This window comes from Artemia franciscana, chromosome 17, assembly GCF_032884065.1.
Source record: "Artemia franciscana chromosome 17, ASM3288406v1, whole genome shotgun sequence".
Taxonomy (NCBI): Eukaryota; Metazoa; Arthropoda; class Branchiopoda; order Anostraca; family Artemiidae; genus Artemia; species Artemia franciscana.
In genome coordinates this window covers 43443271-43465475 of record NC_088879.1, presented here as the reverse complement: position 1 = coordinate 43465475, position 22205 = coordinate 43443271, and the positions used below count along the sequence as shown (strand labels likewise).

The 22205-nt window shown below is 34.9% G+C and overlaps 1 protein-coding gene across 2 annotated transcripts in view; it reads left to right on the top strand.

Annotated features, from left to right (window-relative positions):
* LOC136038276 (laminin subunit alpha lam-3-like) overlaps positions 1-22205 on the top strand; it is a 395732-nt gene that overhangs the window by 171228 nt on the left and 202299 nt on the right. For both annotated transcript variants that reach the window (XM_065721399.1, XM_065721398.1), the window contains exon 17: positions 18195-18301. In XM_065721399.1, coding sequence (XP_065577471.1) covers positions 18195-18301 — 107 coding nt within the window. The remainder of the gene's footprint in view (positions 1-18194; positions 18302-22205) is intronic.

Genomic DNA, 22205 nt, shown 5'->3' with positions numbered 1-22205 from the left:
TTTACGCAAAATTTTCTTAGCACTTTCAAAAGAGCTATTTATTCTAATTAAATGGTCTTTGTGATTCAGGGGTCATTCTTCAAGAATTGGCACAAAAAAAAGCGATGTATTGACGAGGGGGCTAACCCCCTCATATACTTAATAGTTTCTGTTCGTTTTAAGTTTTAATGTTGATCCTCACTTTCAGTCGAACAAACTTTTTTTTTTATTTAATCCAATACTTCGTGCTAAAGAACTGTAAGTAAGAAGCGACCTGGCTCTCCGAAACTCTGAAAAACGGAATTTTGATACCAATATATACATCAAAAGAATAGGATTTTATGCTGATTATAAATATATAAGTCTCGTCAAGTTCAGTCTTACTCGTCAAAATTTACGAGCCTGATAAAAGTTACCTTAATCTTGGAAAAGAGAGAAATACCCCGTAAAAGGGGGAAACACCCCGTAAAAGGGGGAAACACCCCGTATCTTTATAAAAATCACACCATGATATTCAGCGTATCAGAGAGCTCTATTATAGAGGTTTCAAGCTCCTATCTGCAAAAATATGGAATTTGTATTCTTTTTTTGTCAGAAGAAAGATCACGGATGCGTGTTTATTTGTTTGTTCTTTTTTTTTCCAGAGGTGATCGTATTGACCCAGTGGTTCTAGAATGTCGTGAGAGGACTGATTCGAACGGAATCAAAAAATTTTCACGTGAACAAAAAATTGGAGGGCAACTAGGCCCCGTCCCATGCTAAGTTTTTCCCAAAGTCACCGGATCAAAATTTTGAGATAGCCATTTTGTTCAACATAGTCGCACATAGCCACAGTCCCCGGGGGATGACTGCAAGTTATGAACTTTACCCATTGTTTACATATAGTATTGGTTATTGGGAAGTATACAGACGTTTTCAGGGGGATTGTTTATAGTCGGGGGTCGGAGGAGAGGTTAACATGGGAGGATCTTTCCATGGAGGAATTTTTTATGGAGGAGGAGAATTTTCCATGAAGGGGGTTTCGGACTTCCCAGTATTATTTAAAAAACGATCAGAAATTAAATATAAAAAAACAAGTTTTTCGACTGAAAGTAAGGGGGAACATTGAAATTAAAACGAACAGAAATTATTACGTATATGAAGGGGCTCGCCCCCTCGTCAATACCTCGCTCTTTACGCTTAAGCTTTCTTAGCACTTTCAATAGACCTATTCATTCTAATTAAACGGCCTTCGTGATTCAGGGGTCATTCTTAAAGAATTGGAACAAAATTCGAATTTTAGCATAAAGAGCGAGCGAGACATTGACGTGGGGGCCAACCCTCTGATATACGTAATAATTTCTAATCGTTTTAAGTTTTAATGTTGCTCCTTACTTTCAGTCGAAAAAAAACTTCTTTTTATTTATTTAATTCTCTAAAGGCTTCTCTGCCAACTACTTCTAAAGAAGATTCAGCAGACATTTGCAACCTCATGACTGAGCAGTATAAAAGACTAGAAAAAAATAAGAGATGTTTAAAAGTATTTACTGCCGCGAATTTAGGAATAAAAATGACTTGAACTTTTTCTTAGAGAACGATCTAAGCTGTCTTAAAAATAGGAAGATATTCCTATTTTTGTATGTTTTACACGCATTTTTCAACACACAAAAAAAAATAGAAAGCAAATTTTAATAAATACATTTCAGTGGATGGATCAAACTGAATCTAACAATTCAAAAATAGCATACATAACATAAATCTGTACTCAAAAAGAACGTAAAATTGGAATTCACAAATGTTGTCAGAAATGCTCTGTTTTTCCTCAATTAGGAAAAGAGATATTTATTAACTCGCATTTCCAAAAGATTTCATTGGCAGAGAGTTGCTGTTGTAAATGAAAAACCAGATTGATTTAGCTCTTGGCTTGTACCAACAAGTCACATGAAAATAATGGAAAGAGTCAGGGGCATATCCAGAAATTTTGTCGTGGGGGGGGGGCGGGGTACAATTTTTTTTTTGAAAATAAACTAAAAATTTTTATATTTATTTTTTTATGCATTTTTACGAGTCGGACAAACATTTCAGGAGGAGGGGGTTTAATCCCCCTACTCCTTTGATACGGCCTTCCTTGTGTTCATTGAATAACGAGCTAAAAAATGCCCTTATTGATAAAAATCAAAACAAATATTTGAATAAAATGCAACAGAAAATGGCAGATCAATTTGACGTTACTACAGAGCGATTCGAACTTCACTCCTTAGTCTTCAGAGGACCATAGCCGCTGTGCTTTAGTAACTGTTGACTAAGAATACATTGTTATGTTTGATTTTATATTATATCTGGATGTGAGCCAAACAGTCTCAGAGACATGAATCATAAATTATGTGGGTACTTCCATACAATACAGAACACACTCGAGAAAATTGCTCTATTGAATCTAAGATAACCGATTTATAGCTGTCTGTATTTGGAGATAATTAGTTTAGTCTCAAAGGGAAAAACTACGGTATACTTATTTTTTAATTAAATCTTTAATATATTGGTTAAGTTTGGTATTTAGTAAAATGCGTTCTAGACAGCCTGCTTTCCCTAATCCTTTGTTGTAGTTTACATAATTTTGTTACTAGAGTGTTATATATTTATTTTATTTTGGTATATTTCCTGATGATTACCTTAACTTTACTTATTAAGTGTTTTATGGATTGTTTGGAAGTACCATTAAGTGCAGAAAAATGATATTATAAAAATAGTACAATATATATGTTAAATATAAATGCATAAAAAGGTTGATGTAAGAAACGAAATAACAGCGTACAACGAGAAGCTGCTCTGTTTTTAGGAAAAATATTTTTAGAAATACTCTCTTTGGCGTCCATTTTTTATTATAGAACTTATTTCTTTGAACAAGCCACCGTGCTTTCTTGCTCTTTATCTTGTTCAGGTCTTTGTTTTCTGCTAAAGAGCTGATTCTTGACAAGACTACAGCTCTAAGTTGCCCCGAAGAAATATGATACTTGTATCATTGTATTCAATAGTTTTGTATCTGCTTACTCACTGAGTTTATGCAGGGATTCGGCAAGGTTTTGCCGTTGCGCCCGAACTGTTTAACGACGTCATAGACCACGTCATGGCGAAAATAACCTCAAGCCATGGAGTTGGACTCAAATTTGGCGATTGCATCCTCTCGGACTTTGACTTTGCCGACGACCTGGTGCTCATGGTGAATCCATGGACCAAATGGTGGAAGCACTTCACATCCTAAAAGAAGAAGCTGTGAAAGTAGGACTTGAGACAAAACCAAAATTATGGCCGTTGACCCATCATCTAGAATCGCCAACCCTCCTGTGGCCCTATATTGAAAAGCTACTGTCTACGTGGTCCTGCAGTTCACGCACTTGGGATCCGTCATCGCTACCGACGCCCCGCCTCTCCCAGAACTACAAGCGAGTATAGCCAAGCAATCTGCTGCCATGGGATGGTCAAATTGTCACCTATGGTGGCAACCAAGTATTAGTCAAACCACGAAGCTGCTAATCTTCAACGCCCTGATTGGGTCTGTAATTTCTTATGGAACAGAAACCCGGCCAGTTACAATCACAACTCTCAAGATCGTAGACGTGTTCCAGACGAATAGCCTTAGGAGGATCGAAGGCCTGAGATGGTTTGGCTTCGTGAGCAGCGAGAAGTTAATACAGACATTGAAGCAGACGCTAGTTTTTCATCTGAATTGTGGAGCGCACTCTACGATGGTACTGTCATCTCCTTAGAATGCCATCACACATACCTTCGAAAATCGTGCTGGACTTTAACCCCGCAGAGGATGGCAGGAAACGACCCCACCAAAGATCGAAACACTGATAGTCCGATAGTCTTTTAAAATACTTGAGGGTGGCAAACATCAATGTCCATGACACACCAGCATTAGCTGCTGATCGCACCAGTTGAAGGAATGTGACATCACTCTCTATGCTGAGCCACTCCCAGCAGGAGACATAAGTCAAAGTAAGTCAAGTCAAGTACTCACTGAGCCAGAAATATGAAACTGCAAAAAATTTTTCCTTAGATCATAATCAAAACTTACTTAAACAATGCAAAATTTTCTTTCTTAAAGATGTACAATCTAAAAATAGAACTTAAACCAAATATTTAAAAATATAGCTTTCCGTGTTGATAAAAATGGTTCTCAGGAACCGAATGGTTGCAGAATTAGTGTTTTATATTAAAGCATAAGAATCTTAGGCCAACAGACAAATGGCATGCCCTCTTCCTCCTTAGACACCTTGGGCATCAAGCGGGAGCCACCAATCATCCATCAGGTTTGCTGCTGCAGTGATGTCGCCTAATTCTGTTTAAGCGGAGGTTTGCAGGTTGCATAGCTCCTTTTGGTAGGTCGGACACAGTGTATCTCTGTATCTTCACGGCTAGAAATTCGTCTCGGTTGCTAAAGTAAAGCGGGTTGTGGAGTCTATGGTCGTCCATGCAGAGAACAGGTCCCAAATATCTCCACTGTTGAACTCCGATGATTTCAGTCACTAAAGGCTGTCGTGTCATTTCACGTATGGACTGGTTTGTCTTTTTTTATACCAGTGAATGATCAGTAATCTTTGGAAGCATGAGTTATAAAAGCCTTGAGGTTTAAAAAAATTGTAAAGGGAATAAAATCCTTAAAAATTTTCATTGTATTTGATGAAACCATCTCGAGCTCCCCACCCTTTCTTGTTTCCAGTTAGTCACGTACTTTGATTTTTTGAAAGATCTTGCAGAAGCACCCGAGTTGTCTCTGGCTTCCTTCTGTTTCGAATCGTTTTGCCAATTTAAGCGTTATCATCTCTTATTCATGCTTGGACAATAAACTATAGATTGTCATCACTGTACTACAGTAGCTAAAAATTTAACTTGTCTAAGGATTGAACTTGAGACACTTTCTTCACTGAGCTAACTACCCTTTTAGCTAACCACCCTTAGACATCTGCTCAACATTTTGAAATAGTCAATTTATTCAGAATAGCTGCAGGGTATAAACCATGCTTTTGAAGATTGCTAAGACCAACATAGCAGGGAAAAGGTGTGCCAGTTTATTAGTTATCTTTACATCGAGGGCCGCAACTCCTTGAGTGACTGAGTGAATCTCTGTCCTCTATGCTTCCACTAGGTTGTAAGGGTATAAGAGCCTCAAAATCTTCCTTAAACTAGGCAATACCAGTCGTGAAATCCCCTAATTGTGCATAAGTGTTCTGCAGATAGACAATACTTTACGCTCTAAAGGAATTCATATCAAGGCTGTATCCAGGGGGTATTAAGGGTCCGAACCCCCCTCCCCCATGAGATGTTTGTCTAAGTCGTAAAGATGTAACAAAAATGAATACAAACAAATTGTTGGTGCCTTTTTTGTACCCAGGGCAAAAAAAATTTTAACCCTCCACCCCCTCCTTCTCCCCTCCGAAAAAAATTCTGGATACGACCCTGATTCATATAGAAACGATCTTTTGATTTTTACTTTTTGATCTGTGGTACAGAAAAGAGAATAAAATGTGAAATAACCTTATTGGACCACTTTTTTTTGGGGGGGAAGGGGGGTTCAATCCAGAGTTGTCAGTCATATGGCTAATGGGCCGCTTAGATTAAATCATAGTTAACTAGCTGTTGGGGTGGCGCTTCGTGCCACCCCAACACCTAGTTGGTGGGGGCGCTTCGCAAACCCCAACCCCCCCCCCCCCCCCAAGTCCCCCCCGCGCGCGTAAGTCGTTACGCGCCATATTAGTTACGCGCCATTGTAGTTGTGTCCCTGTGTCCCACCTGTGAATATTGAAAGATATATATATATATATATATATATATATATATATATATATATATATATATATATATATATATATATATATATATATATATATATATATATATGTTTTTAACTACGTAAGACTTGCGAATATACAACATTCTTCGATGTCCCATTGTCTGTGCATATAAATAGATTGTCAGGTTTACCGACTCTTGAACATGCAACATAAAATTGTCCATGGGAAAAACAATCCGTATTCAGATCTATACCTGATTATTCTAATGATTGCCCTTGAGCTTTGTTGATGGTGATTGCTAATCGAATATTCCCTGTGTCCCCGTCGTCATTTATATATCCCCCTGTGCCCCCGGCATCCCCCTTGTAGTTGTGTCCCTGTGTCCCGGTCGTCATTTATATTCCCAGTATCCCGGTCGTCATTTGTGTCCCAGTGTCCCAGTCTGTAATTTCTCTTTGAGCGTCCCGGTCGTCATTTATATTCCCTGTGTCCCGGTCGTCATTTATATCTCCCGGTCGTTATTTGCGTCCCAGTGTCCCAGTCTGTAATTTCTCTTTGAGTGTCCCGGTCGTCATTTATATTCCCTGTGTCCCGGTTTTTAGTTTTCTTTTTCTCCTTTATTTTTCAGTTTTTTTCCTATTTTAGTTTGTTTTATTTTTCAGTTTTTAGTTTTTTTTATTAGTTTTTAGTTTTTTTTTGTAGTTTTTACCTTTTTTTAGTTTTTTTAGTTTTTTAGTTTTTTTAGTATTTTTTTTAGTTTTTTTTTTGTAGTTTTTATCTTTTTTAGTTTTTTTCTTCTTTTGTATTAATGCTAAAGCCAATGTTCGAACCTGGAACCTCTCGGACCTGGAACCTGGAACATAACGGTTTACCAACTCAGCTACTTCGGCTTGAATACATTCGTTTTTGAATTGGTATATGATGAAATAATTCAGACGTCATATAATGACGTCACTTGACAGACAGACAGACAACCTATTTTTAAATATATAGTTAATGTACCACCACCAGGCAGGCAAGTGGGCAACTTCTTTAATGGAGACACTAATTGAAATAGCTAACATAGTAACTTCTTGGAATAACTCTAGAGATAACTCTAGACTTCTTGGAATAACTCTAGAGATGGGGTCTTTGTTGATCCGAGTGACTTACCCAGGTCGCTTTTCATGATACGTGTAGCCTACTGTGTGGGGTTGACATAAAGAATCATGTTTAATTATCTCGGATTTATTCCAAAAATTTATTTCTTTTCTTTTGTATTTTTGCTAAACCATACTTTGCAGAAACTAAGAATAGCCAAAAATAAAATTTTGTAGAATTATTCCAGATAGGAGGTCTTGGCTAATCCGAATGACCTTCGCACGTCACTTTTCATGATAGACATAGCCTACTATGTGGGATTTAACTACTTAGGCCATAAGCGATCACGTTTGGTTACCTTGGATTTATCTAAAAAAAAATCGTGCTTTTCCTACACCCCACTTTAAAGACCCTGATTGAAAAAAAAAAACAGCCAATAGGACGATTTTATAGAATTATTCCAGAGAAGAGGTCTAGTGCGGACATTGATAAAAAAAACAAACAATAAAATTCGGTAATGTTATAGAACACTCTAGAGATGAAGTCTTGGTGAATTCTTTCTTGTGTGTTTTTCTCCTAGACCATACTCTGCAGACATTGACTGAAATAACATCCAACATGGCAATTTTGCAGAATTGTTCCACAGATAAGGTTTTAGTTAATCCTAACGCCTGTCATGGTCACTTAATGACACGCATATCTTACTATATGGGATCGAACCACCTAGGGCCTAAAAATCACGTTTGGCACCTAGGATTTATCCCGAATGAAAATGTATTTTTACTCTTGTGGTTTTCTCCTACACGCTACATTACTACACGCATCATGTTGATTTGTATATACGAAGTTGCAATTTTGTTCGGAATCTTTTTTTCCTCAATATATGCCCAAGCTATGTGAAAGTACTTCCTCCTTTTCTAATATACTTTTTACACCTTCCATTTACCCATCAGTTATGTTCATTTACCCTTTTATCTTACCCACATATTACCCTTACTTACTAACCATATATAAAAAAATATGCTAGTGTCAAAGAAATAATTATGTAGAGTTCTATTTTCTTGGCTAAAGGCCAAAAATAAAACAAAATGACAGGAGTAATTGTACTAATACTATCTACCAGGTAGGCGCCAAAATTCATTGAGAATAGGGTCAATTACTCCAAAAGGCGGCGTAATAAAGAAGTTAAATATTTACTCATTTTCGGCAAAATGTAGGTAAAGGAAAAGTAAAGTAAACATTAGCTTGAGTGAGAATTAAATCAAATATTTACATGTGGGGGTCAGTTATGAACTGTTGATAACACTGAGGTTACAAATTCCGCAATTACTTTCAGGTGTCAAAAATTAAGCTCTTTGCGGTGGATTTAAAAAAGAAAAGTTTCCCTTAGCCCTAGAAAAATACTCCAAATTGAGTGTAAGGCTAAGATTTTACAGAAACCCCCCCCCCCCCTTTATAGCTGAGAGGCTTACTTCTGCTTATGAAAAACATCTAAATGTCCCTATGTTTATTCCTATTTGGTTCTATAGTTTATAGCAATGAAGAGTGATGGGCCAGATAAAGGATGATTGGAAAGATTGGGCCTAATTGAGTGATTGAATATTACCATCAAAGTGGACAATAAACGATTTTGAAATTTAAAGCAGTTTGTTTCAGACAATGAAAGATAAATTTTGAGGTATTCAAATAATTAAAATATATTCATTTTGATTTTGCATTGCTGGATGAGATTTATTAATGTACTTATTAGCACAACATATACTTCGTAGTATAGAAAACTGATAACCGTAAAAGTTCATGTCAAATTTATTGAATTTAATCGGGATAGTCCTATATTAGGAAGATTTTGCATTACGCACCTAAACTACTTTAAGTATATTAATCACTATGCAGGTGTGTTTTACTTAAATATTTAATATATAAAGAGGGCCCCCCAACAAAAATCCAATCGGGCCCCGCATCTATTCAGTCCGATCCTGAGAGTGACTCGTATTTTGAAGGACACTGAATATGTCCATATTAAACAGAACATGAAGCTTATAAGAGGTGAAGTTTTGAGGATGGGAAGATAGGGATTAAAAGCTACTGCCAAAATAGCGTAATATCTGGCAATTTAGTATGAAAATTACATAAAAAAAACTAGTTTTTTAAACTGAAAGTAAGGAGCGACATTAAAACTTAAAACGAGCAGAAATTACTCCGTATATGAAATGGGTTGTCCCCTCCGCAATCCCTCGCTCTTTACGCTAAAGTTTGACTCTTTGCCACAATTCTGCTTTTTAAAACAATTAAAAACTTTAGCGTAAAGAGCGAGGGATTGCGGAGGGGACAACCCACTTCATATACGGAGTAATTTCTGTTCGTTTTAAGTTTTCATTCTATTCTATTACTTCATTCTATTACTTTTAAGGGGTGTTTCTCCCTATTTTCCAAAATAAGGCAAATTTTTTCAGGCTCGTAACTTTTGATGACAAATATTAAATTTGATGAAACTTATATATTTAAAATATGCATGAAAATCTGATTCTTTTGATGTATATTTTAGCATCAAAATTCCGTTTTTTAGAGTTTCGTTTACTATTGAGCCGGGTCGCTCCTTACTACAGTTCGTTACCACGAACTGTTTGATTGTAAATTTACAAGAAAATTGGATGTTTAATAAGTTGAATTTATAATGCAATAAGATTTATACTGAAGCTATCTTTGGGAGTCATAATTAAATAGCATTCTTCATTTTAAAGAATTATTCAAAGTAAAGTTTGGGGGTTTGCCCAAAGTAGGCTGAACAAAATAGTACAAAGTTGTTGGGGAAAAATCCTAGAACGTTAAGTAGGCTAGTTAATTTTAAGATGGTAGGCCTACTAGGAAAGGACTTTGCCTTCTTTATCTACCATTTATTTTAAGTACCTGAAAAGTACACCTTAGATACCAGTATATTGGTATCTAAGCTGTGCTGAAAAGGCAAGTATGTATGGGTATAGGTCAAGCCAAATCACCAAACGCTAGATGGTGTTGGTGATTTTTGTTTTCAAGTTTGCCGTACTCTTTGTTGCATATTAAATATAAAAAAAACAAGTTTTTTTAAACTGAAAGTAAAGAGAAACACTAAAACGAGCAGAAATTATTACGCATATGAGGGGGTTCGCCCCCTCGTCAATACCTCCCTCTTTACGCTAAAGTTTGAATTTTGTTATAATTCTTTAAGAATTACTCCTGAATCACAAAAGATTTAATTAGAATAAATAGCTCTTTTGAAAGTACCAAAAAAGTTAGCGTAAAGAGCAAGGCGTTGACGAGGAGGCGAACCCGCTCATATACGTAATAAAATCTGTTCGTTTTAAGTTTTAATGTTGCTCCTTATTTTCAGTTGAAAAAATTGTTTTTTATTTAATTTCTTAACATTTCCTCCATGGAAATTTGTTTTTTTCCTCCATGGAAAGATCCTCCCACGTAACCTTATCCTCCTGACCCCCCACTTGAAAAAATCCACCCTGAAACCGTCTGTATACTTCCCAATAATCAATACTATATGTAAACAATGGGCAAAGTTCACAATTTGCAGCCCTTCCCCTGAGGGGGGGCTATGGGGGATTAAGTCATCCCCAAAAACAAATTTGTTAGATTTTTCGACTATGTTTAACAAAATGGCTATCTTAATATTTTGATCGGGTGACTCTGGGAAAAAATGATCGTGGGAGAATCTCTAGTTGCCCTCTAATTTTTTTGGTCACTTACAAAGGGCACTAGAGCTTTTAATTTCCGTTCGAATGAGTCCTCTGAAGATATTTTAGGACCACTGGGTCGATACGATCACCCTTGGAAGAAAAAACAAAACAAAAAAAAACAAATAAACACGCATTCTTGATCTCTCTTCTTGCAAAAAAAAATACAAATTTCCACATTTTTGTAAATAGGAGCTTGAAATCCCTACAGCAGGATTATCTGATATTCTGAACCTGATGGTGTGATTTTCATCAAGATTCTATGAATTTTAGGTGGTATTTTCCCCTTTTCGAAAACAAAGCAAATATTCTCAGCCTCGTAACTTTTGATCGATAAGACTAAACTTGAGGAGATTTATATATTTAAAATCAGCATAAGATATAAATTCTTTTGATGTATCTATTGGTATCAAAATTCCATTTTTTGGAGTTTCGGTTACTATTGAGCCGGGTCGGGTCGTTCCTTACTACGGTCATATTACGGTTATGAGGGAATTTCACCCCTCGTCAATACTCCGCTCTTTACGCTAACGTTCGAATTTTGTTCCAATTCTTTAAGAATGACCCCTGAATCACAAAGGGTTTAATTAGAATAAACAGCTCGTTTGAAAATACTAAAAGAAACTTTAGCGTAAATAGCGAGGCATTGACGATGGGGTGAACCCCTTCATATACGTAATTATTTCTGTTCGTATTAAGTTTTAATGTTGCTCCTTACTTTCAGTTGAAAAACCTTGTTTTTTTTATCTATTGGTATCTATTGGTACCAAAATTTCATTTTTTTAGAGTTTCAAATACCTTTGAGTCGGGTCGCTCCTTACTTTCAGTTCGTTACAACGAACTATTTAATATCAAGAAAAAGATCCTCTGAAAGTGGTACATTTTCCAGATTTCATTAAGGGGTGCCCTTCCCATGACGACACCCTGAGTCGATTAAAAGTCGGTTAGATAAAGGAAAATTAGAAAACTCCCCCCCCCCCAGAAAAAAATTCACCCTTGCGAAGTTACTTAGTTCAGACAGCTCTATATTGTTTAAGGGGCTTCGAACCCACCCATAAACTATAGACCTACTTGATCTCATAAGCTCTTGTTAATTCCCCCCTCCCAGGAAAAAATTGCCCATGCCAATATATTTAACCACGGGGTCATTGTGACTGGACCCCCATAAATCCTGGTTTAGTATACTCGCAATATAATGTACCTGTAACTACTGTTTTGACCACTATCCCTTCTTTTCGAAATATTTTCCTCAGAAAATATATTTACCGCGTAAATGCCCTAAGTTATAAATTTTATTTTATCAGGAAGGGTTTTATCTCCCCTATTGAACTAAAATTTCCCTATATATTTTAATAATTTTTCTCTCTCAGCTACTTAACAAAAATTTTCGCCTTTTTCTGTGCCTAGGCCTTTAACCCAGTCAAAACCAATATTGTGTTACGAAGTGGCATCATTTTGTAAATAGGATTCGGCTCAATCATCTTGTCAAAATTGTCATAAAAAACTTCAAAAAACTCTTAAGTAAATCATTCGTCGACACTAAAAAACGGATTTGTTTGTTTTGTCTTGGTGGTATTTTTTTAATGTTTCCTGGCTGTTTTTCATATAATGAGTGAAATGTTAGGTCCTTCAATATTGATGTCTTAATGGCTTTATGTGATTAATGAGTTGTACGAGAAACCAAAAGTTATGCATCTTCTGATGGGTGTTTATATTTAACGCCTTCAAGTGGCTGTGAACATCCGCCAGCGAGCTATATTCTGAGTCAAATTTTGTGGATTTCGCGTCGCCCGATGGAACGAATATCTCACTTCAAGTTAATATTCGGTCAAATAGGCAAGGGAAGTTAAGGCCGTGATTAAGTGAACTTGAAAACATTGAGATTCAAAATTGAAGCTAGGGTAGCCTTATGTCTCTCAATTCTCTAGAGACTGTCGATTGTCAAAAACCCTTCAAATAGCACTTATTCATTGGCGGAAATAGCAGGTTAATTATACCAACTTGTCAATTTGGTCTTTTCGGCGATCTGAAACGATTCTTTCTGGCAAAAAACATGTAACTATTTCAGGTAGCTGAAAATACTCTATGTTCGAAAACAGGGAAATACATCGAAAAATGATTGCAATCATCTTACAGGTTATTGTCTTCTGCTCATGATAGTTCCAATTTTGTTCTAAAAGCAATACCCTTCATAGAGTACACTTGTGAAAAAGAGCTAGACATTTTCTAAGATTTCTAAGCAATTAGAGGAAATAGAGCAAAATCCTAGCAAACAGTTTGTAGCATCTTCAAGAAGCTACGCCCTGATATTTAAAGTGGTATCTTCTGCCAATGAATACTTGAGTACTTTTTTAAATATAAATTTTCAATTTTAACATGGGATTTTCGTGTTCCATCAGTTCACTTAATCATGGCCTTGAGTGTAGAAAAGATGAGTTTCATCGATTCATGGCAAGTTTTTTAGCATTGGAGAGAGGAGGAAATAGATTGGGAATTATAGGGCTAAAAATGGTTCTTGACATTGCCCTATGTGTGGAGAGGAGAAGGATCTTATATGTTTTATTAGTTTGTGTAAGGAATTAGTGGATTTGAGGAGGGAGGTGTTTTCAACGTATTTTTGAGCAGAGGGGTCATTTGGGCCAAATCTTGGGGTGGGCATGGGGCATTTGACGGAACTTGAGACTTTTATTATGAATCTAACCTACTTTCAAAGTTTACAATGATTAATAGCAAATAGCGTAATCAAACAGTTCGTGGTAACGAACTGTAGTAAGGAGCGACCCGGCTCAATAGTAACCAAAATTCTATAAAACGAAATTTTGATATCAATAGTTACATCAAAAGAATCGCATTTTAATGCTGATTTTAAATATATAAGTTTCATCAAGTTTAGTCTTACCCATCAAAAGTGACGAGCCTGAGAAAATCTGCCCTATTTTAGAAAATAGGGTGAAACACCCCTAAAAGTCATAGAATCTTAATGAAAATCACACCATCAGATTCAGCATATCAGAGAACCCTATCGTACAAGTTCCAAGATCCTATCTACAAAAATGTGGAATACCAAAAAAATCGGAGGGCACCTAGGCCCCCTCCCACGCTCTTTTTCTCCCAAAGTAGTCGGATCAAAATTCTGAGATAGCCATTTTATTCAGCATAGTCGAAAAACCTTATAACTATGTCTTTGGGGATGACTTACTCCCCCACAGTCCCCGTGGGAGGGGCTGCAAGTTGCAAATTTTGACCAGTGTTTGCATATATTAATGGTTATTGGCAAATGTAGAGACGTTTTCAGGGGGATTTTTTGGTTTGTAGGGGGGTTGAGAAGAGGGGGCTATGTGGGGGAAATTTTCCATGGAGGAATTTGTAATGGGGGAAGAAGATTTCCATAAAGGGGGCACAGCATTTTCTAGCATTATTTTAAAAAACAATGAGAAAATAAATATGAAAAAGTTTTTTTCAACTGGAAGTATGGAGTAGCATTAAAACTTAAAACGAACAGAAAATATTACGCATATAAGGGGTTCACCTCATCCTAATACCTCACTCTTTACGCTAAAGGATTTTTAGTAATTTCAACTATTTATTCTACAGGCTTTGTGATTCAGGGGACAACATTTAAGCTTTAATGCAAAGAGTTATTGACGAGGTATTGACGAGTGGGCGAACCTTCTCATATATGTAATAAAAACATACGAATATAGAAGTTTGTTACGTAAGCTAATTCGTAAGTTACGAACAACTTTTACTAATGAAAACGTTCGTAAAAACTAAAAGTTCTAGTTGCCTTTTTAAGTACCCAAAAATTTGGAGAGCAACTGGGTCTCCTTCCCCTCCTTTGTTCGCAAAATCATTCGATCAAAACTATGGGAAAGCCATTTAGCCAAATAAATAAATATGCAAATTTCGCTTTAATTATTCATCTGCGGAGAGCCGAAATCAAAACATGGATTAACTAAAAAACGTTCAGAAATTAAATAAAAAACAAGTTTTTTTAACTGAAAGTAAGGAGCGACATTAAAACTTAAAACGAACAGAAATTACCCTGTATGAATTACCCTGTAAAGGGGCTGCTCCTTCTTCAACGCCTTGCTCTTTGCACTAAAGTTTGACTCTTTCGCTCAACTCTACTTTTAAAACAGTAAAAACTTTAGCGTAAAGAGCAGGGCGTTGAAGAAGGGGCAGCCCCTTTCATATACGGGGTAATTTCTGTTCGTTTTAAGTTTTAATGTCGCTCCTTACTTTCAGTTAAAAAAAATTGTTTTTTTTTTATTTAATTACCCCAAGGGTCGTCAGGTAATTACGCTCTTTGGCTAATAGGCGTGCAGTTAGTTCAAATCATTTGAACAGAATGGATTATGTTGGACATAATGGATAATTATGGCCGGAAAAGGGCCCTTTGTGGTGGAAGCTTGGGCCCCCCTGGAAAATCTGGGGTGGGCATTTGCCCACCCCTGACCCCCCCTCCAAATGGCGCCTCTGTTTTTGAGGGGTTGATCGTCTAGAGGAAATTTTAAGAAGTAGAAGTTTTGATGATTTTAGAAGGTTTAGTAAATTTGATTGAGTGGGATTTGCACACAAGAAATTTTCATTTTTATAAATTATGAATAGTTATTCTTAGGTTTCGAGCTCAATATTTTCTGTGATATTACAATTATCAGTATAAACGTGTTCAAGTTTTGTGCTATTTTTTGTGTTATTAAGGTATTATGCGTCGTATCATGCGTGTTTTTGTTATTGCTATTGTTATTACTGTGTTATTATTATGTTATAGTATCGTTACTGTCATGCATGTTTTATTATGCCCATAAGTGTCTGTTTTTTTTCTTCTTATTTTGCCATGGTCCGAAGAGGCTTCAAAAGGCTAAATAGGCTTCAAGAGGCTCCGGCTGTCTCAAAAATAGTTAAACGCTTAATAAAAATATAGCGTAAGTTTGCTTCTTAAAAAAGCAGTTAACGAAGTCTCTTCTTGTCGAAAACTATTTAGGAGCACTTCAGATAATTTTGGTGTCAGTCAGGAATACCATCCGGAAATCTTGTAGCAATTTCGGTTGATCATTTTCGCTTGAAAATCTTTTACACATATATATATATATATATATATATATATATATATATATATATATATATATATATATATATATATATATATATATATATATATATATATATATATATATATATATATATATATATATATATATATATATATATATATATATATATATATATATATATATATATATATATATATATATATATATATATATATATATATATATATATATATATTCAAAGAAGTCTCCTGTCCGAGAAACATAGATAAAAGACTTCAGAGAATTATGCCATAAGTCGGGAACACAAGTCGAAATTTGCGTAAGAATTTCGCTTAAAAAAAAAAAAATAAACAGATACACAGGTAATTAAGGAAGTGGGGTATTTCCGAGGAATTTTTAAGAAGACCTCAGATAATTATGGTGTCAGTCGAGAGTGCCAGCCGGAATTCGTGTAGCGTGTACTTTCTACTTAAAAATGTACTTTTATAACATTTTCGATATTGCAAGTTTACTGTTTAATCTTCCTTTTTAATAAGCAAATGAAACTGCATGAAAGGCTTCTGAGCTGCTTCACATGTTGAAATATTATTTTAGTTGCTGTTTTAGAATATATTGTTTTAACTTTTTAATCAATAATTTTCCAGGAAAGTACTTTAATATTTAATATATACATAATTTAAAAATTAATATATTTAATATTTCATAATTATTTTGGTATAAATGGTTGCTTTTAGGATGACCACTGCCCTTTTATTGTAGGAGTGTTTTGAATTAAAACTTTTTTAAAGGGAAAGTTTTGTTGCATTTTAGATAATTCAAATAAGACTCAAAACAAAATTGTTCTGTCTAATTATTTGAGTTTTCATACTTACAGTGTTAATCAAACTGTTCACGGCTAAACAATAAATCGTCATTAAAAATCTTTGCGGAAAGAAATGTCAATAAGTCAAAAAGGAATTTTTTACAAAATAAATTAAAAGAATCGTTTTTCTGCGATCGGCATGGAACGTTTTTAAATAAAAAAGGAAGGCAAATACAGGGCTTTATCCACTGTAAACATAAAACCAAAACCAAACAGAGCCCTTAGAATCAGTAAATATTATAAACCCAAAAACATTTTTTAGCACTTTTATCAAAGCAAATAGTGTTATGTATACTAGCATTGGGTATTTGGATAAGATTTTTTTTTGTTTCTATTTACATGCGAAGCTACCACCTATTTCACACCATTAAACATACTTTTACAAGTAATTGCCACGTATAGTAAATTTTTAACACGTTCAACTGTGGTAATTTTATTGTTTATTATTTTTAATATCAGTTTATTATTTGCTGATCCCTTATCCCAGTTTCTTCTTTTTTTAAATTTGGCGCCAACTACTAACACGAAGTAGATAAATGCATAAGAAGGTCTTATTCGTGGCAATTCGATTCCCTATTTAATTTGGTTGATCTATTTAAAATTTCAAATTAAATTTCAAATTTTAGCAATTTCGGTTGATCTATTTAATTTGGACGAGTCTCAGTTCCTCAAAAGTCCCCACAGTCCCCCCAATTTCGTAAGGATAACTTTCGAAATGATAATTAGTAACAAAAGACCAAGCGACATTTTTTACGGATGAAAAGTCATTGGCCCGTTTGATAAGCATTTTATGAAGGAACTCATCAAGTGGTTCAAGATTAAATATAAATGTATATCTCTGTAACAGCCTATAAGCTTTGGTAATTCACAAAAAATATAGTATATTTGAAAGATATAGGGATACAGCTACCCTACCTCCCCAAGCTGAGTAAGTTCAATCGGTTGGCTTTTCCAGGTTCCTATTTTAGTTTACCTACATATTCAGTCAATTAACTGATATCTTATTGTGTTCTCATGACATTTTAAAATTTCGTTTTTTTTGTCCAAAAATATTTCGCGCATTTCTTCATATCCCTAAATATATTCCTGAGGTGCTGTGTGTCGTTAAATGTGCTAGTTAGGTGCCGCGCAATAGTAAAACTTGGTTTTCCGTTCACGCAACTTTTTCTTCTTATGTCGTCTTATAGAACATGTTTTGTGTTTAATACATCAAATGAAAAGGAAATATTATCTTAACCTAGATATGGCTCTTATTTTCCACGAGATATAGACTTTGAGGACCTAGAAGCAATGAGGAGTTTTCAAAATTACCTATAGTGAATTTAGTCAAAATTAAAATCTATCTAAAACTTAATAAATTATTTTCAAACTTTCTAAAATTTGTGGGACTTGAGAGGTTGGATTTAAAAAATGCAGATGTGAAAGCTCCTTCTTTCTTTTTCCAGATACAAAGAAATGAGAGTTCACGTGAACAGAGAATAAAACACGTGTCTTGTACCAAAAACACATTTTCAATCCCCCCTCTTTTCCATATCGTACGCTATCCTCTTAAAGTCAGAATAATGTGTTTACTGTGTGATATTAATATTTAGTTTATCTTTTTTGTTTGTTCATTAATTCATATATTTATATCCTATTTAATTATATTATCTATATTTAATATTTACGTTATTATTTTAATGTCTAATATATTTCTTTAATATTGCTTATATTTTAGCATGTGAGTGCAACATACATGGTTCAACTTCAGAGATTTGTAACCACCTGACTGGCGAGTGTCCATGTCGCGAGCATTATGTTGGAAGGACGTGCGGGGAATGCGAGGTAGGCTCAATTTTACTGCTACTACCAGTACTGGCACTACTACTAACAACTATCTGCAGCACCAAGCCACCTGGGGCCAACACAGCTACGTACACTGCTCCTCCATCCTAATCCCCTAAAAAGTCTTATAGGCTCATTTTAGGCTTGTTTATAAATATATCTCCGTTTTTTATGCTGTCCTTCGAAACAAAAAAAGGTGTTATGATATTAATTTTTGGAAGTAAGCATTTGATTAACTATCAACTTACTAATCAATTAACATTTAATGATTAACTTTAACTTTTGTGGTAAGGATTTTAAGGGAGCGGCAATTAAAAAGGTTTAATTAGTGAAATAATTTAGCTGTTTAGATTGATCTAATTTCTTATAAATTGATAATTTGTCTTGAAAGTTGTGTAAAAACTGTTCTTAATTAACATTTAAAAAATAAAAATTAGGGATTACCCGTACACATGATAACGTTTTTAGACTAAGAGGGGAAAATTCCCCAAAACTTTTGAAAAATAAACTCTTTTGCATTTGCAACAGGAAAATATTTTAGAAAAAAGTCATTAGGGGTCAGGGGGCACTAAAACGTGCTTTTCCGGGAAATCTTTTTTTGGAAGGTCCTTCAGACCTATTTCGACTAAGATCTCGATTGAGGGAAATGTTTCTTCCACTAACTTCCTGAAACACCTAAGACGAAATCCAAAGTGTTCTACAGTGCCACTTTTTGTGGCGCATATAAAAAAATATCCACGATTTTACCTACATTTCTGTAGTACCAGCAGTTAATTTTCACTCTTTTCAGCGTATTTGGGGATAATAGTGGACTATTACAGTTTTTTTAATTTTTTTTTAATTTCTCGTAAATCTATTAATCAATTTTCGCACTTCATACTTATAAAATTTGCCATACTATTTGCCTTACAAAAGTTGAAGAAAGGCGAAATCTATGAAAAAATATCAAACAGTTCGCGGTAACGAACTGTAGTAAGGAGCGACCCGGCTCAATAGTAAACGAAACTCTAAAAAACGGAATTTTGATGCTAAAAGATAATCAAAAGATTCGAATTTTCATGCTGATTTTAAATATATAAGTTTCATCAAATTTAGTCTTTGTCATCAAAAGTTAGGAGCCTGAGAAAATTTGCCTTATTTTGGAAAATAGGTAAAAATCATAGAATCTTAAACCCCTAAAAGTCATAGAATCTTAATGAAAATCACACCATCGCATTCAGCGTTACAGAGAACCCTGTAGCAAAAATTTCAAGCTCCTATCTACAAAAATGTGAAATTTCGTTTTTTTTTGCCAGAAGACAGATCACGGGTGCGTGTTTATTTGTTTGTTTTTTTTTGTTGTTTTTTCCCAGGGGTCATCGTATCGACCAAGTGGTCCTAGAATGTCGCAAGAGGGATCATTATAACGGAAATGAAAAGTTCTAGTGCCCTTTTTAAGAGATCAAAAAATTGGAGGGCACCTAGGCCCCCTCCCACGCTCATTTTTTCCCAAAGTCAACGGATCAAAATTCTGAGATAGCCATTTTGTTCCGCATAGTCGAAAACCATAAGAACTATGTCATTGGGGATGACTTACACCCCCACAGTCCCTGGGGGAGGGGCTGCAAGTTATAAACTTTGACCAGTGTTTACATACAGTAATGGTTATTGGGAAGTGTACAGACGTTTTCAGTGGGATTTCTTGGTTTGGGGGTGGGGCTTAGGGGAGGGAGCTATGTGGGAGGATCTTATCTTGGAGGAATATGTCATGGGGAAAGAGAAATTCAATGAAAAGGGTGCGGGATTTTCTAGCATTACTGTAAAAAAAAAAAACAATGAAAAAATAAACATGAAAAAGTTTTTTTCAATTGAAAGTAAGGAGTAGCATTAAAAATTAAAACAAACAGAGATTATTACGCATATGAGGGGTTCTAAAAATAATTTAGCATAAAGAGCGAGGTGTTTAGGAGGAGATAAATACCTCGCCTTTTAACTTCATCAATTTTCAATTTCAACTATTTATTCTACTATCTATTTATTTAAATATCTACTTAAAGAATTGGGACAAAACTTAAGATTTAGTGTAAAGAGCGAGGTATTAACGAAGGGACAAACCCCCTCACATACATAATAAAAATATAAGAATATAAAATTTTGTTACGTAAGTTAATTGTTGAGTTACGTATATTTTTTACTAATAAAAACGTTCGTTAAAAATTAAAAGTTCTAGTTGCCTTTTTAAGTAACCCTAAAATTGGAGGGCAACTGGGACTCCTTCCCCACCCCTTATTTCTCAAAACCGTCTGTTCAAAACTAAGAGAAACCCATTTAGCCAAAAAAAGAACTGATATGCAAATTCCTTTTAATAATTCATGTGCGGAGAGCCAAAATCAAACATGCATTAATTCAAAAACGTTCAGAAATTAAATAAAAAAAACTAGTTTATTTAACTGAAAGTAAGGAGCGACATTAAAACTTAAAACGAACAAAGATAACTCCGTATATGAAATGGGTTGTCCCCTCCGCAATCCCTCGCTCTTTACGCTAAAGTTTGACTCTTGGCCACAATTCTACTTTTTAAAACAATTAAAAGCTTTAGCGTAAAGAGTGAGGGATTGCGGAGGGGACAACCCATTTCATATACGGAGTGATTTCTGTTCGTTTTAAGTTTTAATGTCGCTCCTTACTTTCAGCTAAAAAAAATTAGTTTTTTTTTATTTAATCTTACAAAAGAGCCAATCAGATTTGTTTTTTTTTACTTGCTCAAAATTTGATAGAGTAACAATTATTAAAAGGGTAGGTTATTTGGCCTCCCTTTCTGACATACGATGAAGGAATGATGTTATTGGCTTAAGTCGAACAGACTTAAGCATCTTAAGCAGACTTAAGCAAAGATGTTGTAGCATCTTTCTCTCTTTTTATTTTTGTAATTGTTTTATAAATGCAATTTTTCCAACATCTTAAATGCGAACAGTGATAAATTGAAAATAGATGGGCTTGGCATTAAGTATTAATGCCAGTAGTACTGGCATTAAGTACTTGGCATTAAGTAGTACTATTAGTACTGGACAGTTTTTTTATTTAATTTCTCCCATAAATCCAGGTAAAGCTTTATTCGCCGTTCTTTCTACTGTATGTGCCATTCTCAGGAGCCCTTTACTTTCTTTTCGTTCTCTGCTTTTATTTTCGTTCTCTGCTACCAAGCTTAAAGTGTTTTCTCTAATACTCCTAAAATTAAAATATAAAACTTTTACTTTCAAACTTTGCTTTCTTTAGAAAAACTTGTTATTATTTTGTTATTCTTGTCTTTAATACCATATTCGGGCTTATCCTAAATAAAGGAAGAACTATCATCCCCAATTAACCCTCATTCCCTACACTGAAGCAATACTTATCTATTTCGAAAAACGAATATTAATGTCGCTGCTCTTAAGAGTATATTCTTCAAAATATTTTTGAGGGGAAGGAGAGAGAGGGGAGGGCTATAAAAAATGCAATAAACCTTTTTTTAAAAGAATCCAGGTCCTCAAGGTTAGAATTTTGGATAAATCTCAAAGGGATGAAGTCACCATTGCAGCACAAGAATTAAATATTATTGTGCACAAAATAATGCATGGGAGATCAGGAAATCCTCATTGGAGTTGGAAGAGGGGATTTAGCGGCCATAATTGTCCGATCATTTAGAGGAATAGTGTTAGGCTAAACCTGCAAATTAATGCTTTGAGGCTGATGTTATTGCGGAAGTGTTTTGAGTTTATTTTATTTTGAAATAAAACATTTGATCGCATTTTAGATATTTTCATTAGGACTCAGAATATTTTTTTGTTTATTTATTTAAATATTTGTGCAGTCAATGTCAATTAAACTACTTGCTTCCAAGCAAACAAAAAAAATTGTTAAAAATTCAAAGGAACTGTGTATAAAA